The sequence below is a fragment of the Salvelinus alpinus genome, chromosome 5 (genome assembly GCF_045679555.1).
Source record: "Salvelinus alpinus chromosome 5, SLU_Salpinus.1, whole genome shotgun sequence".
Lineage (NCBI taxonomy): Eukaryota > Metazoa > Chordata > Actinopteri > Salmoniformes > Salmonidae > Salvelinus > Salvelinus alpinus.
This window is the reverse complement of record NC_092090.1, coordinates 1,690,178-1,709,669: the sequence shown is the minus strand read 5'-3', so window position 1 is coordinate 1,709,669 and position 19,492 is coordinate 1,690,178. Positions and strand designations below refer to the sequence as shown.

The 19,492-nt window shown below is 40.5% G+C and overlaps 1 protein-coding gene across 3 annotated transcripts in view; it reads right to left on the bottom strand.

Moving 5' to 3' along the window:
- Positions 1 to 6,484: 6,484 nt before the first annotated feature.
- Positions 6,485 to 19,492, bottom strand: part of LOC139575402 (aminopeptidase N-like) — a 76,200-nt gene continuing 63,192 nt past the window's right edge. For all 3 annotated transcript variants that reach the window (XM_071400329.1, XM_071400330.1, XM_071400331.1), the window contains exons 17-22: positions 17,836 to 17,927; positions 15,242 to 15,352; positions 14,847 to 15,014; positions 14,117 to 14,257; positions 12,615 to 12,696; positions 6,485 to 7,038 (exon numbers count right to left, since the gene is read on the bottom strand). In XM_071400329.1, the coding sequence (XP_071256430.1) occupies positions 6,886 to 7,038; positions 12,615 to 12,696; positions 14,117 to 14,257; positions 14,847 to 15,014; positions 15,242 to 15,352; positions 17,836 to 17,927 (747 nt within the window). In that variant the 3' untranslated portion in view covers positions 6,485 to 6,885. The remainder of the gene's footprint in view (positions 7,039 to 12,614; positions 12,697 to 14,116; positions 14,258 to 14,846; positions 15,015 to 15,241; positions 15,353 to 17,835; positions 17,928 to 19,492) is intronic.

Here is a 19,492-nt window from a genome sequence, read left to right as displayed (position 1 = left end):
ATTTTACTGTAATAATGAAGACAAATTAGCTAAAATGAAGACGTTTTCAGATATACGATCATTATTTCAACTGGCTAGCCAGCTAACAAGCCATTAGCTATCTAGCGAACAAACTAGAAATGAAAGTTGCTTTTAGTTGCCTGGTTTGCTAGATTGACATATAGAAAATTCATGTTTAGACGGGTGGGTCTATTGGTGTTAAAATACACTAGTTATGCTATTTCGGACCACCAGGCTGCTGATGTCATGCAGTTTCTTTCTTTATACTTTTTCATAACGACAACGACAAGTTTGATGTCGGGTGACAATAGAATGTTCATGATGTCATTGCGACAACTGTCGATAGACGTAGTATAAACCAACCTTTAGTTTTGAAATCTTTATTTAGTACACTACGGTACTACCGTACACACCCGGTTGTTTAGTACACTACCGTACTACCGTACACACCCGGTTGTTTAGTACACTACCGTACTACCGTACACACCCGGTTGTTTAGTACACTACCGTACTACCGTACACACCCGGTTGTTTAGTACACTACCGTACTACCGTACACACCCGGTTGTTTAGTACACTAGCGTACTACCGTACACACCCGGTTGTTTAGTACACTACCGTACTACCGTACACACCCGGTTGTTTAGTACACTACGGTACTACCGTACACACCCGGTTGTTTAGTACACTACCGTACTACCGTACACACCCGGTTGTTTAGTACACTACCGTACTACCGTACACACCCGGTTGTTTAGTACACTACCGTACTACCGTACACACCCGGTTGTTTAGTACACTACCGTACTACCGTACACACCCGGTTGTTTAGTACACTACCGTACTACCGTACACACCCGGTTGTTTAGTACACTACCGTACTACCGTACACACCCGGTTGTTTAGTACACTACGGTACTACCGTATACACCCGGTTGTTTAGTACACTACGGTACTACCGTACACACCCGGTTGTTTAGTACACTACGGTACTACCGTACACACCCGGTTGTTTAGTACACTACCGTACTACCGTACACACCCGGTTGTTTAGTACACTACCGTACTACCGTACACACCCGGTTGTTTAGTACACTACGGTACTACCGTACACACCCGGTTGTTTAGTACACTACGGTACTACCGTACACACCCGGTTGTTTAGTACACTACGGTACTACCGTATACACCCGGTTGCTTAGTACACTACGGTACTACCGTACACACCCGGTTGTTTAGTACACTACGGTACTACCGTATACACCCGGTTGTTTAGTACACTACGGTACTACCGTACACACCCGGTTGTTTAGTACACTACGGTACTACCGTACACACCCGGTTGTTTAGTACACTACGGTACTACCGTATACACCCGGTTGTTTAGTACACTACGGTACTACCGTATACACCCGGTTGTTTAGTACACTACGGTACTACCGTATACACCCGGTTGTTTAGTACACTACCGTACTACCGTACACACCCGGTTGTTTAGTACACTACCGTACTACCGTACACACCCGGTTGTTTAGTACACTACGGTACTACCGTACACACCCGGTTGTTTAGTACACTACGGTACTACCGTACACACCCGGTTGTTTAGTACACTACGGTACTACCGTATACACCCGGTTGTTTAGTACACTACGGTACTACCGTATACACCCGGTTGTTTAGTACACTACCGTACTACCGTACACACCCGGTTGTTTAGTACACTACGGTACTACCGTACACACCCGGTTGTTTAGTACACTACGGTACTACCGTACACACCCGGTTGTTTAGTACACTACCGTACACACCCGGTTGTTTAGTACACTACGGTACTACCGTACACACCCGGTTGTTTAGTACACTACGGTACTACCATACACACCCGGTTGTTTAGTACACTACGGTAGTACCGTACACACCCGGTTGTTTAGTACACTACGGTACTACCGTACACTACCGGTTGTTTAGTACACTACCGTACTACCGTACACACCCGGTTGTTTAGTACACTACCGTACACACCCGGTTGTTTAGTACACTACGGTACTACCGTACACTACTGGTTGTTTAGTATTCACTCTGTTTAGCACATGGCCTCACATGTTAATCCTTAAAGAGATGGGTGGGGCTTAGGCTTAAGAGGGTGGGAACGACGCTGAATGGGTGGAGACAATGAAGAGCTCTCTAGTAAGTGTACCAAAACATTCAAGGGCCATTTTCTCAAAAATGAGCGTACAAGTTAATCAACTTCCAAAGTAGAATTATTTTCCCATTGTTCCTCAACTGTAGTGTATGATATACCGCTAGGTCTGAATCTCTACTTTTATCCAATGTAAAAAACACTATTTGCTTGCTACTTCAGTCCAAATAGAGCCGGTCAGTCACAATAACAACTGCAACACGTTCTAAAAAATATATATAATTTAATCAAAGGAGTAATTTTCTATTTTGACGTCAGAGTTACTGAGATAATGTCCTTTTTTATAGAAATCCAGTGCTGTTCCTGTAAAGAAGGAAACTGTGTCAGATTTCCAATAACCAACTGAAGGCATCTGTCACGTCTGCTCCCTCTCTTCCCTTCACCTGGCGCTTGAGGGCGCCAGATTACCCTGCATCACGCACTCCTGCCATCCATCACGCACTCCTGCCATCCATCACCCACACCATCACGCACACCTGCCATCCATCACACACTCCTGCCATCCATCACGCACTCCTGCCTTCCCTCGTCACTCGCATCAGCGTTATTGGACTCACCTGGACTCACTTATCTCCCGTTTTTTCCTGTATGTGTCAGTTCTGCTGCATGGTATTGTCTTTGTATTTGTTTCTGACGCTGTTCCTGCTTCGTCTCTGTCCGTTATAATTAAACTTTTTCTCCAGCGTTTTACTCCCCGTACCTGCTTCGTCTCTCCAGCGTTTAACTCCCCGTACCTGCTTCGTCTCTCCAGTGTTTTACTCCCCGTATCTGCTTCGTCTCTCCAGCGTTTAACTCCCCGTACTTGCTTCGTCTCTCCAGCGTTTTACTTCCCGTACCTGCTTCGTCTATCCAGCGTTTTACTCCCCGTATCTGCTTCGTCTCTCCAGCGTTTAACTCCCCGTACCTGCTTCGTCTCTCCAGCGTTTAACTCCCCGTACCTGCTTCGTCTCTCCAGCGTTTAACTCCCCGTATCTGCTTCGTCTCTCCAGCGTTTTACTTCCCGTACCTGCTTCGTCTATCCAGCGTTTTACTCCCCGTATCTGCTTCGTCTCTCCAGCGTTTAACTCCCCGTACCTGCTTCGTCTCTCCAGCGTTTAACTCCCCGTACCTGCTTCGTCTCTCCAGCGTTTTACTCCCCGTACCTGCTTCGTCTCTCCAGCGTTTAACTCCCCGTACCTGCTTCGTCTCTCCAGCGTTTTACTCCCCGTACCTGCTTCGTCTCTCCAGCGTTTAACTCCCCGTACCTGCTTCGTCTCTCCAGCGTTTTACTCCCCGTACCTGCTTCGTCTCTCCAGCGTTTTACTCCCCGTACGTACCGAACGTTTTACCTGCTTCGTCTCTCCAGCGTTTTACTCCCCGTACCTGCTTCGTCTCTCCAGCGTCATTCCGCGTGACAGTATAGACTAGGAACATATTGGGGAGGTGTCGTGGTAATTTCCTGTATTACTACGCGATGAGAGCAAACCACACACAAGTCAGAGTTATATTATAAAGTCCATCTTTAATTATATATGAGCTTCACCATAGCCCTTTTTGACTCTCAGATCAATTCAGTGTCTATAAATGAATTCTCTGAGAGTCCTTACAATAGAATACTTAGTTTCCTTTATAGAAAAGATACACCCCTCTCAACTTACATGACGAATAACAGATCTTAGGAACATTACAAAGAACCTTTTACTTGAAAGAGGAGTATCCTATAATTTATAGCATTAGCTATAAATTATCGTTCAGTTTGGTCTCCTAAGACGAGGTTCCAATCTCGTGCTTGGTACCAAAACATTACCTCATCCAATGGCATATATCAATTGTCAATTCTAGATACTCCCATCTCAAATACACCCCCTCCTGGACAAGCTCAGAAAAGACAGTGAGCCTCTAAGGTCACATACTAGATCAAGATAAGGGCAACCTCAGAGGGGACATACAATAGTTACAGATACATTTCCAAGCCTCCTCCTCCCCTTCTGATATTCTTCATAGCATCACATGGTTTAACAGATACATTGACATATGAAGACAAGCCTGACCTCTCCCCTCTCTGGGCCCCAAGTGACTAAGCCCTAGCTGAGAAGGGATAACTGCAACTGCCAACCCTATAGTACAAAAAGAGACATTCTAACTGACAAGTATCCCACATAAGCACAATATGAAAGTAAATAAAACATCTTATTTATCTATGTTACCTAACTAATTCTGATTCAGCCACGACAGAGATTGAAAACTGACGATATTAATTGAGTGTTTATTGGCAGACATTTATGAACATGAGAACATGGAAAAACTGACAATCCAAAATGGATGCACATAAACCACACAACATGATTCAAGTAACAACATGATTTTAGTCTATTCATCATTATACAGCACAGCTCTGTCCCAAATAGAACCCTATTCCCTATGTAGTGCACTACTTTAGACCAGAGCCCTATGGCACCCTATTCCCTATGTAGTGCACTCCTTTTAAGCAGAGCCCTATGTAGCACACTATATAGGGAATAGGGTGCCATTTGGGACACACAGCCCAATGTTTTTGGTCTGTTTAATGCAGTCTGTATATCCCTGATGGTTCAGTAAGCTGTATCACCACTGGCCTGGTAGTGCGGTGCTGTAGTGGGGGGGTGTTTCACGTACATTCATTGGAGAACCAGTTCATAACGTGCTCCTGGTTCTCTGCCACCCATTTGATGTTGGCCGTAGTCTTCTCAATAGCCTGCTCCAGAGCCAGCGTCCCCGAGCCAAACCCCACACGGGCATTGTCCTCTTTAAACTGCTTCAGCTGCAATTATAGAAACATGGTAGAAATCACAATACTGACTCAACAACAATGTAGTTTCTAACTGACTCAAAATGTAGATTCTAACTAACTCAACAATGTTGTAGATTCTAACTAACTCAACAATGTTGTAGATTCTAACTAACTCAACAATGTTGTAGATTCTAACTAACTCAACAATGTTGTAGATTCTAACTAACTCAACAATGTTGTAGATTCTAACTGACTGAACAATGTAGTAGATTCTAACTAACTCAACAATGTAGATTCTAACTAACTCAACAATGTTGTAGATTCTAACTGACTCAACAACGTTGTAGATTCTAACTAACTCAACAATGTTGTAGATTCTAACTAACTCAACAATGTTGTAGATTCTAACTGACTCAACAATGTTGTAGATTCTAACTGACTCAACAATGTTGTAGATTCTAACTGACTCAACAATGTTGTAGATTCTAACTGACTCAACAATGTTGTAGATTCTAACTGACTCAACAATGTTGTAGATTCTAACTGACTCAACAATGTTGTAGATTCTAACTAACTCAACAATGTTGTAGATTCTAATTCAACAATGTTGTAGATTCTAACTAACTCAACAATGTTGTAGATTCTAACTGACTCAACAATGTTGTAGATTCTAACTAACTCAACAATGTTGTAGATTCTAACTGACTCAACAATGTTGTAGATTCTAACTGACTCAACAATGTTGTAGATTCTAACTAACTCAACAATGTTGTATATTCTAATTCAACAATGTTGTAGATTCTAACTGACTCAACAATGTTGTAGATTTTAACTGACTCAACAATGTTGTAGATTCTAACTGACTCAACAATGTTGTAGATTCTAACTGACTCAACAATGTTGTAGATTCTAACTGACTCAACAATGTTGTAGATCTAACTGACTCAACAATGTTGTAGATTCTAACTGACTCAACAATGTTGTAGATTCTAACTAACTCAATGTTGTAGATTCTAACTGACTCAACAATGTTGTAGATTCTAACTGACTCAACAATGTTGTAGATTCTAACTGACTCAACAATGTAGTTTCTAACTGACTCAACAATGTAGTCTGCTAAATGACTTAAATGTAAATGTAAAAATACACCCCCTCCTGGATAAGCTCAGAAAAGACAGTGAGCCTCTTAGGTCATATACTAGGTCAAGATAAGGGCAACCTCAGAGGGGACATACAATAGTTACAGATACATTTCCAAGCCTCCTCCTCCCCTTCTGATATTCTTCATAGCATCACATGGTTTAACAGATACATTGACATATGAAGACAAGCCTGACCTCTCCCCTCTCTGGGCCCCAAGTGACTAAGCCCTAGCTGAGAAGGGATAACTGCAACTGCCAACCCTATAGTACAAAAAGAGACATTCTAACTGACAAGTATCCCACATAAGCATATTATGAAAGTAAATAAAACATCTTATTTATCTATGTTACCTAACAAATTCTGATTCAGCCACGACAGAGATTGAAAACTGACGATATTAATTGAGTGTTTATTGGCAGACATTTATGAACATGAGAACATGGAAAAACTGACAATCCAAAATGGATGCACATAAACCACACAACATGATTCAAGTAACAACATGATTTTAGTCTATTCATCATTATACAGCACAGCTCTGTCCCAAATAGAACCCTATTCCCTATGTAGTGCACTACTTTAGACCAGAGCCCTATGGCACCCTATTCCCTATGTAGTGCACTCCTTTTAAGCAGAGCCCTATGTAGCACACTATATAGGGAATAGGGTGCCATTTGGGACACACAGCCCAATGTTTTTGGTCTGTTTAATGCAGTCTGTATATCCCTGATGGTTCAGTAAGCTGTATCACCACTGGCCTGGTAGTGCGGTGCTGTAGTGGGGGGGTGTTTCACGTACATTCATTGGAGAACCAGTTCATAACGTGCTCCTGGTTCTCTGCCACCCATTTGATGTTGGCCGTAGTCTTCTCAATAGCCTGCTCCAGAGCCAGCGTCCCCGAGCCAAACCCCACACGGGCATTGTCCTCTTTAAACTGCTTCAGCTGCAATTATAGAAACATGGTAGAAATCACAATACTGACTCAACAACAATGTAGTTTCTAACTGACTCAAAATGTAGATTCTAACTAACTCAACAATGTTGTAGATTCTAACTAACTCAACAATGTTGTAGATTCTAACTAACTCAACAATGTTGTAGATTCTAACTAACTCAACAATGTTGTAGATTCTAACTAACTCAACAATGTTGTAGATTCTAACTGACTGAACAATGTAGTAGATTCTAACTAACTCAACAATGTAGATTCTAACTAACTCAACAATGTTGTAGATTCTAACTGACTCAACAATGTTGTAGATTCTAACTAACTCAACAATGTTGTAGATTCTAACTAACTCAACAATGTTGTAGATTCTAACTGACTCAACAATGTTGTAGATTCTAACTGACTCAACAATGTTGTAGATTCTAACTGACTCAACAATGTTGTAGATTCTAACTGACTCAACAATGTTGTAGATTCTAACTGACTCAACAATGTTGTAGATTCTAACTGACTCAACAATGTTGTAGATTCTAACTAACTCAACAATGATTCTAATTCAACAATGTTGTAGATTCTAACTAACTCAACAATGTTGTAGATTCTAACTGACTCAACAATGTTGTAGATTCTAACTAACTCAACAATGTTGTAGATTCTAACTAACTCAACAATGTTGTAGATTCTAACTGACTCAACAATGTTGTAGATTCTAACTAACTCAACAATGTTGTATATTCTAATTCAACAATGTTGTAGATTCTAACTGACTCAACAATGTTGTAGATTTTAACTGACTCAACAATGTTGTAGATTCTAACTGACTCAACAATGTTGTAGATTCTAACTGACTCAACAATGTTGTAGATTCTAACTAACTCAACAATGTAGATTCTAACTAACTCAACAATGTTGTAGATTCTAACTGACTCAACAATGTTGTAGATTCTAACTGACTGAACAATGTTGTAGATTCTAACTGACTCAACAATGTTGTAGATTCTAACTGACTCAACAATGTTGTAGATTCTAACTAACTCAACAATGTTGTATATTCTAACTAACTCAACAATGTTGTAGAGTCTAACTGACTCAACAATGTTGTAGATTCTAACTGACTCAACAATGTTGTAGATTCTAACTAACTCAACAATGTTTTAGATTCTAACTAACTCAACAATGTTGTAGAGTCTAACTGACTCAACAATGTTGTAGATTCTAACTAACTCAACAACGTTGTAGATTCTAACTGACTCAACAATGTTGTAGATTCTAACTGACTCAACAATGTTGTAGATTCTAACTAACTCAATGTTGTAGATTCTAACTGACTCAACAATGTTGTAGATTCTAACTGACTCAACAATGTTGTAGATTCTAACTGACTCAACAATGTAGATTCTAACTGACTCAACAATGTTGTAGATTCTAACTGACTCAACAATGTTGTAGATTCTAACTGACTCAACAATGTTGTAGATTCTAACTAACTCAACAATGTTGTAGATTCTAACTAACTCAACAATGTTGTAGATTCTAACTAACTCAACAATGTTGTAGATTCTAACTGACTCAACAATGTTGTAGATTCTAACTAACTCAACAATGTTGTAGATTCTAACTGACTCAACAATGTTGTAGATTCTAACTGACTCAACAATGTAGATTCTAACTAACTCAACAATGTTGTAGATTCTAACTGACTCAACAATGTTGTTGATTCTAACTAACTCAACAATGTTGTAGATTCTAACTGACTCAACAATGTTGTAGATTCTAACTAACTCAACAATGTTGTAGATTCTAACTAACTCAACAATGTTGTAGATTCTAACTAACTCAACAATGTTGTAGATTCTAACTGACTCAACAATGTTGTAGATTCTAACTAACTCAACAATGTTGTAGATTCTAACTGACTCAACAATGTTGTAGATTCTAACTGACTCAACAATGTTGTAGATTCTAACTAACTCAACAATGTTGTAGATTCTAATTCAACAATGTTGTAGATTCTAACTGACTCAACAATGTTGTAGATTCTAACTGACTCAACAATGTTGTAGATTCTAACTAACTCAACAATGTTGTAGATTCTAACTGACTCAACAATGTTGTAGATTCTAACTGACTCAACAATGTTGTAGATTCTAACTGACTCAACAATGTTGTAGATTCTAACTGACTCAACAATGTTGTAGATTCTAACTGACTCAACAATGTTGTAGATTCTAACTGACTCAACAATGTTGTAGATTCTAACTGACTCAACAATGTTGTAGATTCTAACTGACTCAACAATGTTGTAGATTCTAACTGACTCAACAATGTTGTAGATTCTAACTAACTCAACAATGTTGTAGATTCTAATTCAACAATGTTGTAGATTCTAACTAACTCAACAATGTTGTAGATTCTAACTGACTCAACAATGTTGTAGATTCTAACTAACTCAACAATGTTGTAGATTCTAACTGACTCAACAATGTTGTAGATTCTAACTGACTCAACAATGTTGTAGATTCTAACTAACTCAACAATGTTGTATATTCTAATTCAACAATGTTGTAGATTCTAACTGACTCAACAATGTTGTAGATTTTAACTGACTCAACAATGTTGTAGATTCTAACTGACTCAACAATGTTGTAGATTCTAACTGACTCAACAATGTTGTAGATTCTAACTGACTCAACAATGTTGTAGATTCTAACTGACTCAACAATGTTGTAGATTCTAACTAACTCAATGTTGTAGATTCTAACTGACTCAATGTTGTAGATTCTAACTGACTCAACAATGTTGTAGATTCTAACTGACTCAACAATGTAGTTTCTAACTGACTCAACAATGTAGTTTCTAACTGACTCAACAATGTAGTTTCTAACTGACTCAACAATGTTGTAGATTCTAACTAACTCAACAATGTTGTAGATTCTAACTAACTCAACAATGTTGTAGATTCTAACTAACTCAACAATGTTGTAGATTCTAACTGACTCAACAATGTTGTAGATTCTAACTAACTCAACAATGTTGTAGATTCTAACTGACTCAACAATGTTGTAGATTCTAACTGACTCAACAATGTAGATTCTAACTAACTCAACAATGTTGTAGATTCTAACTGACTCAACAATGTTGTAGATTCTAACTGACTCAACAATGTTGTAGATTCTAACTGACTCAACAATGTTGTAGATTCTAACTGACTCAACAATGTTGTGGATTCTAACTAACTCAACAATGTTGTAGATTCTAACTAACTCAACAATGTTGTAGATTCTAACTGACTCAACAATGTTGTAGATTCTAACTGACTCAACAATGTTGTAGATTCTAACTAACTCAACAATGTTGTAGATTCTAATTCAACAATGTTGTAGATTCTAATTCAACAATGTTGTAGATTCTAACTGACTCAACAATGTTGTAGATTCTAACTGACTCAACAATGTTGTAGATTCTAACTGACTCAACAATGTTGTAGATTCTAACTGACTCAACAATGTTGTAGATTCTAACTGACTCAACAATGTTGTAGATTCTAACTGACTCAACAATGTTGTAGATTCTAACTGACTCAACAATGTTGTAGATTCTAACTGACTCAACAATGTTGTAGATTCTAACTGACTCAACAATGTTGTAGATTCTAACTGACTCAACAATGTTGTAGATTCTAACTGACTCAACAATGTTGTAGATTCTAACTAACTCAACAATGTTGTAGATTCTAATTCAACAATGTTGTAGATTCTAATTCAACAATGTTGTAGATTCTAACTGACTCAACAATGTTGTAGATTCTAACTGACTCAACAATGTTGTAGATTCTAACTGACTCAACAATGTTGTAGATTCTAACTGACTCAACAATGTTGTAGATTCTAACTGACTCAACAATGTTGTAGATTCTAACTGACTCAACAATGTTGTAGATTCTAACTGACTCAACAATGTTGTAGATTCTAACTGACTCAACAATGTTGTAGATTCTAACTGACTCAACAATGTTGTAGATTCTAACTGACTCAACAATGTTGTAGATTCTAACTGACTCAACAATGTTGTAGATTCTAACTAACTCAACAATGTTGTAGATTCTAACTAACTCAACAATGTTGTAGATTCTAACTAACTCAACAATGTTGTAGATTCTAACTAATTTGAGACGGAGGAAAACAAGCTCTGGTTCCTTGAAACTGTATCTGTAACCCCCCCAACAAACAGACCAACCATTCATATACCTCTAGTCTAATTTATACCTTATGAAACTGTAACCCCCCCAACAAACAGACCAACCATTCATATACCTGTAGTCTAATTTATACCTTATGAAACTGTAACCCCCCAACAAACAGACCAACCATTCATATACCTCTAGTCTAATTTATACCTTATGAAACTGTAACCCCCCCAACAAACAGACCAACCATTCATATACCTCTAGTCTAATTCATACCTTATGAAACTGTAACCCCCCCCAACAAACAGACCAACCATTCATATACCTCTAGTCTAATTTATACCTTATGAAACTGTAACCCCCCCAACAAACAGACCAACCATTCATATACCTCTAGTCTAATTTATACCTTATGAAACTGTAACCCCCCCCCCAACAAACAGACCAACCATTCATATACCTCTAGTCTAATTTATACCTTATGAAACTGTAACCCCCCCCCCCCCCCAACAAACAGACCAACCATTCATATACCTCTAGTCTAATTTATACCTTATGAAACTGTAACCCCCCCCCCAACAAACAGACCAACCATCCATATACCTCTAGTCTAATTTATACCTTATGAAACTGTAACCCCCCCAACAAACAGACCAACCATACATATACCTGTAGTCTAATTTATACCTTATGAAACTGTAACCCCCCCAACAAACAGACCAACCATACATATACCTGTAGTCTAATTTATACCTTATGAAACTGTAACCCCCCCAACAAACAGACCAACCATTCATATACCTCTAGTCTAATTTATACCTTATGAAACTGTAACCCCCCCCCAACAAACAGACCAACCATTCATATACCTGTAGTCTAATTTATACCTTATGAAACTGTAACCCCCCCCAACAAACAGACCAACCATTCATATACCTGTAGTCTAATTTATACCTTATGAAACTGTAACCCCCCCCCAACAAACAGCTCAAGACCACAGTACCAACCTGCTTCAGCTCAAGACCACAGTCCCAACCTGCTTCAGCTCAAGGCCACAATACCAACCTGCTTCAGCACAAGGCCACAGTACCAACCTGCTTCAGCTCAAGGCCACAGTACCAACCTGCTTCAGCTCAAGGCCACAGTACCAACCTGCTTCAGCTCAAGGCCACAGTACCAACCTGCTTCAGCTCAAGGCCAGAGTCCCAACCTGCTTCAGCTCAAGACCACAGTCCCAACCTGCTCCAGCTCAAGACCACAGTACCAACCTGCTTCAGCTCAAGGCCAGAGTCCCAACCTGCTTCAGCTCAAGGCCACAGTACCAACCTGCTTCAGCTCAAGGCCAGAGTCCCAACCTGCTTCAGCTCAAGACCACAGTACCAACCTGCTTCAGCTCAAACTCAGTAGAGAATCTTCTGGTCACACCGTTGATGAGGTTAGAGAATGAGAAGGATCCACCACCATACCTACCAGGTAGAGAGATACAGAGATATTATCATCATTACTTAGGGAATAAACGTCGGTTTCTCTGATACATATTCACGGTTACATGATGTCCAATCGCCCCATCTAGACTGTAAATATGTCATTACAAATAACCCTGATGACTTACTCTGTATAGATGTAGTTCCACCTAAACCTGATGACTTACTCTGTATAGATGTAGTTCCACCTAGACTTACTCTGTATAGATGTAGTTCCACCTAGACTTACTCTGAATAGATGTAGTTCCACCTAAACCTGATGACTTACTCTGTATAGATGTAGTTCCACCTAGACTTACTCTGTATAGATGTAGTTCCACCTAGCCCTGATGACTTACTCTGTATAGATGTAGTTCCACCTAGACTTACTCTGTATAGATGTAGTTCCACCTAGACTTACTCTGTATAGATGTAGTTCCACCTAGCCCTGATGACTTACTCTGTATAGATGTAGTTCCACCTAGACTTACTCTGTATAGATGTAGTTCCACCTAGACTTACTCTGTATAGATGTAGTTCCACCTAGCCCTGATGACTTACTCTGTATAGATGTAGTTCCACCTAGACTTACTCTGTATAGATGTAGTTCCATCTAGACTTACTCTGTATAGATATAGTTCCACCTAGACTTACTCTGTATAGATGTAGTTCCACCTAGACTTACTCTGTATAGATGTAGTTCCACCTAGCCCTGATGACTTACTCTGTATAGATGTAGTTCCACCTAGACTTACTCTGTATAGATGTAGTTCCACCTAGACTTACTCTGTATAGATGTAGTTCCACCTAGACTTACTCTGTATAGATGTAGTTCCACCTAGCCCTGATGACTTACTCTGTATAGATGTAGTTCCACCTAGACTTACTCTGTATAGATGTAGTTCCACCTAGCCCTGATGACTTACTCTGTATAGATGTAGTTCCACCTAGACTTACTCTGTATAGATGTAGTTCCATCTAGACTTACTCTGTATAGATGTAGTTCCACCTAGACTTACTATGTATAGATGTAGTTCCATCTAGACTTACTCTGTATAGATGTAGTTCCACCTAGCCCTGATGACTTACTCTGTATAGATGTAGTTCCACCTAGACTTACTCTGTATAGATGTAGTTCCACCTAGACTTACTCTGTATAGATGTAGTTCCACCTAGACTTATTCTGTATAGATGTAGTTCCACTTAGACTTACTCTGTACAGATGTAGTTCCACCTAGCCCTGATGACTTACTCTGTATAGATGTAGTTCCACCTAACCCTGATGACTTACTCTGTATAGATGTAGTTCCACCTAGACTTACTCTGTATAGATGTAGTTCCACCTAGCCCTGATGACTTACTCTGTATAGATGTAGTTCCACCTAGACTTACTCTGTATAGATGTAGTTCCACCTAGACTTACTCTGTATAGATGTAGTTCCACCTAGCCCTGATGAAGTCCCAGGCCAGGGGCATCCCCACCACGTTACCAGCGATGTAGCTGATGGTGGAGGTGCAGTCCTGCTTCCGGATCTTATCTGGATCCAGGGAATAATCCAGATACCTGCAGTTTCAACACAAAAAAGGGATTTATGAATCGTCTCGTGTGGGATTCTGATGAAGATGTCGGGGGGGGTTGACATAAGGCTGATTTATTACCAGATGGTGTGGCTCTAAACATGAGCAAACACAGCCTTCTGAAAGCACGGGGCTTGTGCAATGTAATTTTAAATTTTACAGGAATAATTGTTCACATGTAGGAATGATATACAGAGCCTTTAGGAAGTATTCACACTCCTTGACTTTTTCCACATTTTGTTGTGTTACAGCCTGAATTTAAAGTTAATTACATTTAGATTTTTTATGTCACTGGTCTACACACAATATCCCATAATGTGGACATTAGTACAGGCCAGGGCAGACCTCAGCTTGGCAGCCTCTCTACCTACCTGTTCAGCAGCCAGGGGACCTTAGTACAGGCCAGGGCAGACCTCAGCTTGGCAGTCTCTGTACCTACCTGTTCAGCAGCCAGGGGACCTTAGTACAGGCCAGGACAGACCTCAGCTTGGCAGCCTCTCTACCTACCTGTTCAGCAGCCAGGGGACCTTAGTACAGGCCAGGGCAGACCTCAGCTTGGCAGTCTCTGTACCTACCTGTTCAGCAGCCAGGGGACCTTAGTACAGGCCAGGGCAGACCTCAGCTTGGCAGCCTCTGTGGCTACTGTGGCATTCTTGAACATCTGCCAGGCGAAGTCCCATTCCTCCACCCCTCCTGCTGCGATAGCGTTACAGTACACTGTCGTCTTCAGGTTGGGGTGAATCCTGTCAATAAAGAGTTACATAAACACAAAATCAGCATCATTAAGAGAAGGAAAACTATCACGTTAACTTTATACATCGTTAAAGTTGCAGAAATCTGGTATACATTTCCCAAAATTACCAGTTGGAGGAGTCCTGGTTCTCCTGCTTATTCCTTCCTGATTCCAGGAATCCTCCAGCTGAGATTTAGGGTAAACCTGGCAACCCAAATAACTGTGCTTCGTACTCACGGGTTGCGGTCTGGGTTCAGCATCCACTCTCTGAACCAGTCGCTGGTGAGAGCCCTGCAGCGCTCCACTCCCATTCGACACGCAAACGATATGGCGTTGATCTGGTTGTATCTGATAGGAGAGACGAGGGACAGGGCTGAGGAACTGATCACAACACATTATGGTAATATTGATCTGGTTGTATCTGAGAGATAGGAGAGACGAGGGACAGGGCTGAGGAACGGATCACAACACATTATGGTAATATTGATCTGGTTGTATCTGAGAGATAGGAGAGACGAGGGACAGGGCTGAGGAACGGATCACAACACATTATGGTAATATTGATCTGGTTGTATCTGATAGGAGAGACGAGGGACAGGGCTGAGGAACGGATCACAACACATTATGGTAATATTGATCTGGTTGTATCTGATAGGAGAGACGAGGGACAGGGCTGAGGAACGGATCACAACACATTATGGTAATATTGATCTGGTTGTATCTGAGAGACGGGAGAGACGAGGGACAGGGCTGAGGAACGGATCACAACACATTATGGTAATATTGATCTGGTTGTATCTGAGAGACGGGAGAGACGAGGGACAGGGCTGAGGAACGGATCACAACACATTATGGTAATATTGATCTGGTTGTATCTGAGAGATAGGAGAGACGAGGGACAGGGCTGAGGAACGAATCACAACACATTATGGTAATATTGATCTGGTTGTATCTGAGAGACGGGAGAGACGAGGGACAGGGCTGAGGAACGGATCACAACACATTATGGTAATATTGATCTGGTTGTATCTGATAGGAGAGACGAGGGACAGGGCTGAGGAACGGATCACAACACATTATGGTAATATTGATCTGGTTGTATCTGAGAGACGGGAGAGACGAGGGACAGGGCTGAGGAACGGATCACAACACATTATGGTAATATTGATCTGGTTGTATCTGATAGGAGAGACGAGGGACAGGGCTGAGGAAAGGATCACGACACATTATGGTAATATTGATCTGGTTGTATCTGAGAGACGGGAGAGACGAGGGACAGGGCTGAGGAACGGCTCACAACACATTATGGTAATATTGATCTGGTTGTATCTGAGAGATAGGAGAGACGAGGGACAGGGCTGAGGAACGGATCACAACACATTATGGTAATATTGATCTGGTTGTATCTAATAGGAGAGACGAGGGACAGGGCTGAGGAATGGATCACAACACATTATGGTAATATTGATCTGGTTGTATCTGAGAGATTGGAGAGACGAGGGACAGGGCTGAGGAACGGATCACAACACATTATGGTAATATTGATCTGGTTGTATCTGAGAGACGGGAGAGACGAGGGACAGGGCTGAGGAACGGATCACAACACATTATGGTAATATTGATCTGGTTGTATCTGAGAGATAGGAGAGACGAGGGACAGGGCTGAGGAACGGATCACAACACATTATGGTAATATTGATCTGGTTGTATCTGAGAGACGGGAGAGACGAGGGACAGGGCTGAGGAACTGATCACAACACATTATGGTAATATTGATCTGGTTGTATCTGAGAGACGGGAGAGACGAGGGACAGGGCTGAGGAACGGATCACAACACATTATGGTAATATTGATCTGGTTGTATCTGAGAGACGGGAGAGACGAGGGACAGGGCTGAGGAACGGATCACAACACATTATGGTAATATTGATCTGGTTGTATCTGAGAGACGGGAGAGACGAGAGACAGGGCTGAGGAACTGATCACAACACATTATGGTAATATTGATCTGGTTGTATCTGAGAGACGGGAGAGACGAGGGACAGGGCTGAGGAACGGATCACAACACATTATGGTAATATTGATCTGGTTGTATCTGAGAGACGGGAGAGACGAGAGACAGGGCTGAGGAACTGATCACAACACATTATGGTAATATTGATCTGGTTGTATCTGAGAGACGGGAGAGACGAGGGACAGGGCTGAGGAACGGATCACAACACATTATGGTAATATTGATCTGGTTGTATCTGAGAGATAGGAGAGACGAGGGACAGGGCTGAGGAACGGATCACAACACATTATGGTAATATTGATCTGGTTGTATCTGAGAGATAGGAGAGACGAGGGACAGGGCTGAGGAACGGATCACAACACATTATGGTAATATTGATCTGGTTGTATCTGAGAGATAGGAGAGACGAGGGACAGGGCTGAGGAACGGATCACAACACATTATGGTAATATTGATCTGGTTGTATCTGATAGGAGAGACGAGGGACAGGGCTGAGGAACGGATCACAACACATTATGGTAATATTGATCTGGTTGTATCTGAGAGATAGGAGAGATGAGGGACAGGGCTGAGGAACGGATCACAACACATTATGGTAATATCTAAGTGTTCGTCCCAAATAGCACCCTATTCCCTATGTAGTGCACTACTTTAGACCAGGGTGCTATTCCCTATGTAGTGCACTCCTTTTGAAAACAGACCGATAATGTGTATTTACTGTTGTAAGAGAAGCGAATGAAAGATATACATTTACAAATACAATGATGTATCTTAATTGGTTTAAAATAACATTTAATTTGAAAAACAGAGTTGTTACTGGTCGTTGTGTCCAGTGGGGACTCTGGTCCAATCAACCGTGATGGTCCTGAAGTACTCAAACAGGGGGGTGATCTGCATCTTCAGGTAACCCTGGGAGACAAACAGTATGAACCAATCAGACCTGTTGTTTCAGGTAACCCTGGGAGACAAACAGTATGAACCAATCAGACCTGTTGTTTCAGCTAAGCCTGGGAGAAGTACAGTATGAACCAATCAGACCTGTTGTTTCAGGTAACCCTGGGAGAAGTACAGTATGAACCAATCAGACCTGTTGTTTCAGCTAAGCCTGGGAGAAGTACAGTATGAACCAATCAGACCTGTTGTTTCAGGTAACCCTGGGAGAAGTACAGTATGAACCAATCAGACCTGTTGTTTCAGCTAAGCCTGGGTCTATGTTATGTCCTCTATGTTGGTCTATGTTATGTCCTCTATGTTATGTCCTCTATGTTATGTCCTCTATGTTGGTCTATGTTATGTCCTCTATGTTGGTCTATGTTATGTCCTCTATGTTATGTCCTCTATGTTGGTCTATGTTATGTCCTCTATGTTGGTCTATGTTATGTCCTCTATGTTGGTCTATGTTATGTCCTCTATGTTGGTCTATGTTATGTCCTCTATGTTGGTCTATGTTATGTCCTCTATGTTATGTCCTCTATGTTATGTCCTCTATGTTATGTCCTCTATGTTGGTCTATGTTATGTCCTCTATGTTGGTCTATGTTATGTCCTCTATGTTGGTCTATGTTATGTCCTCTATGTTGGTCTATGTTATGTCCTCTATGTTGGTCTATGTTATGTCCTCTATGTTGGTCTATGTTATGTCCTCTATGTTGGTCTATGTTATGTCCTCTATGTTGGTCTATGTTATGTCCTCTATGTTGGTCTATGTTATGTCCTCTATGTTGGTCTATGTTATGTCCTCTATGTTGGTCTATGTTATGTCCTCTATGTTGGTCTATGTTATGTCCTCTATGTTGGTCTATGTTATGTCCTCTATGTTGGTCTATGTTATGTCCTCTATGTTGGTCTATGTTATGTCCTCTATGTTGGTCTATGTTATGTCCTCTATGTTGGTCTATGTTATGTCCTCTATGTTGGTCTATGTTATGTCCTCTATGTTGGTCTATGTTATGTCCTCTATGTTGGTCTATGTTATGTCCTCTATGTTGGTCTATGTTATGTCCTCTATGTATTGTTGCTGATCTTGTTGATCATTTTCTCATGCACTACAACGATAATCAATAATAGCAGTGTTTCACAATTGTCATCAGACTCCAAACTTCCAGAGTACATAATAATATGATTATAATATGATTATAATATGATTATAATATGATTGTATTGTGATTGTATTAGCCTATGAGACAAATAATGACATGTTGTAAGTTGTTTTATGTCATTGTCTTATGTACGAACACTATGTTCAGTTAAGAATGATACTAGAGCTTCATGTCTGTCACTAGATGCCAATATTACAGACTATATAATATTATTATTATAGTATATTGTATATGTAGGGTAGCAGAATTAGTAACTGTTGTTAAAAATCCCAGGTTTTGGAATCTGTAATCCTTCTACCAGGACTTCTGGAAAAACTGGAGAATTTGGGAAAACAGAACTTTTGCAACTGTAAATATATGATATATTATAGTAAGA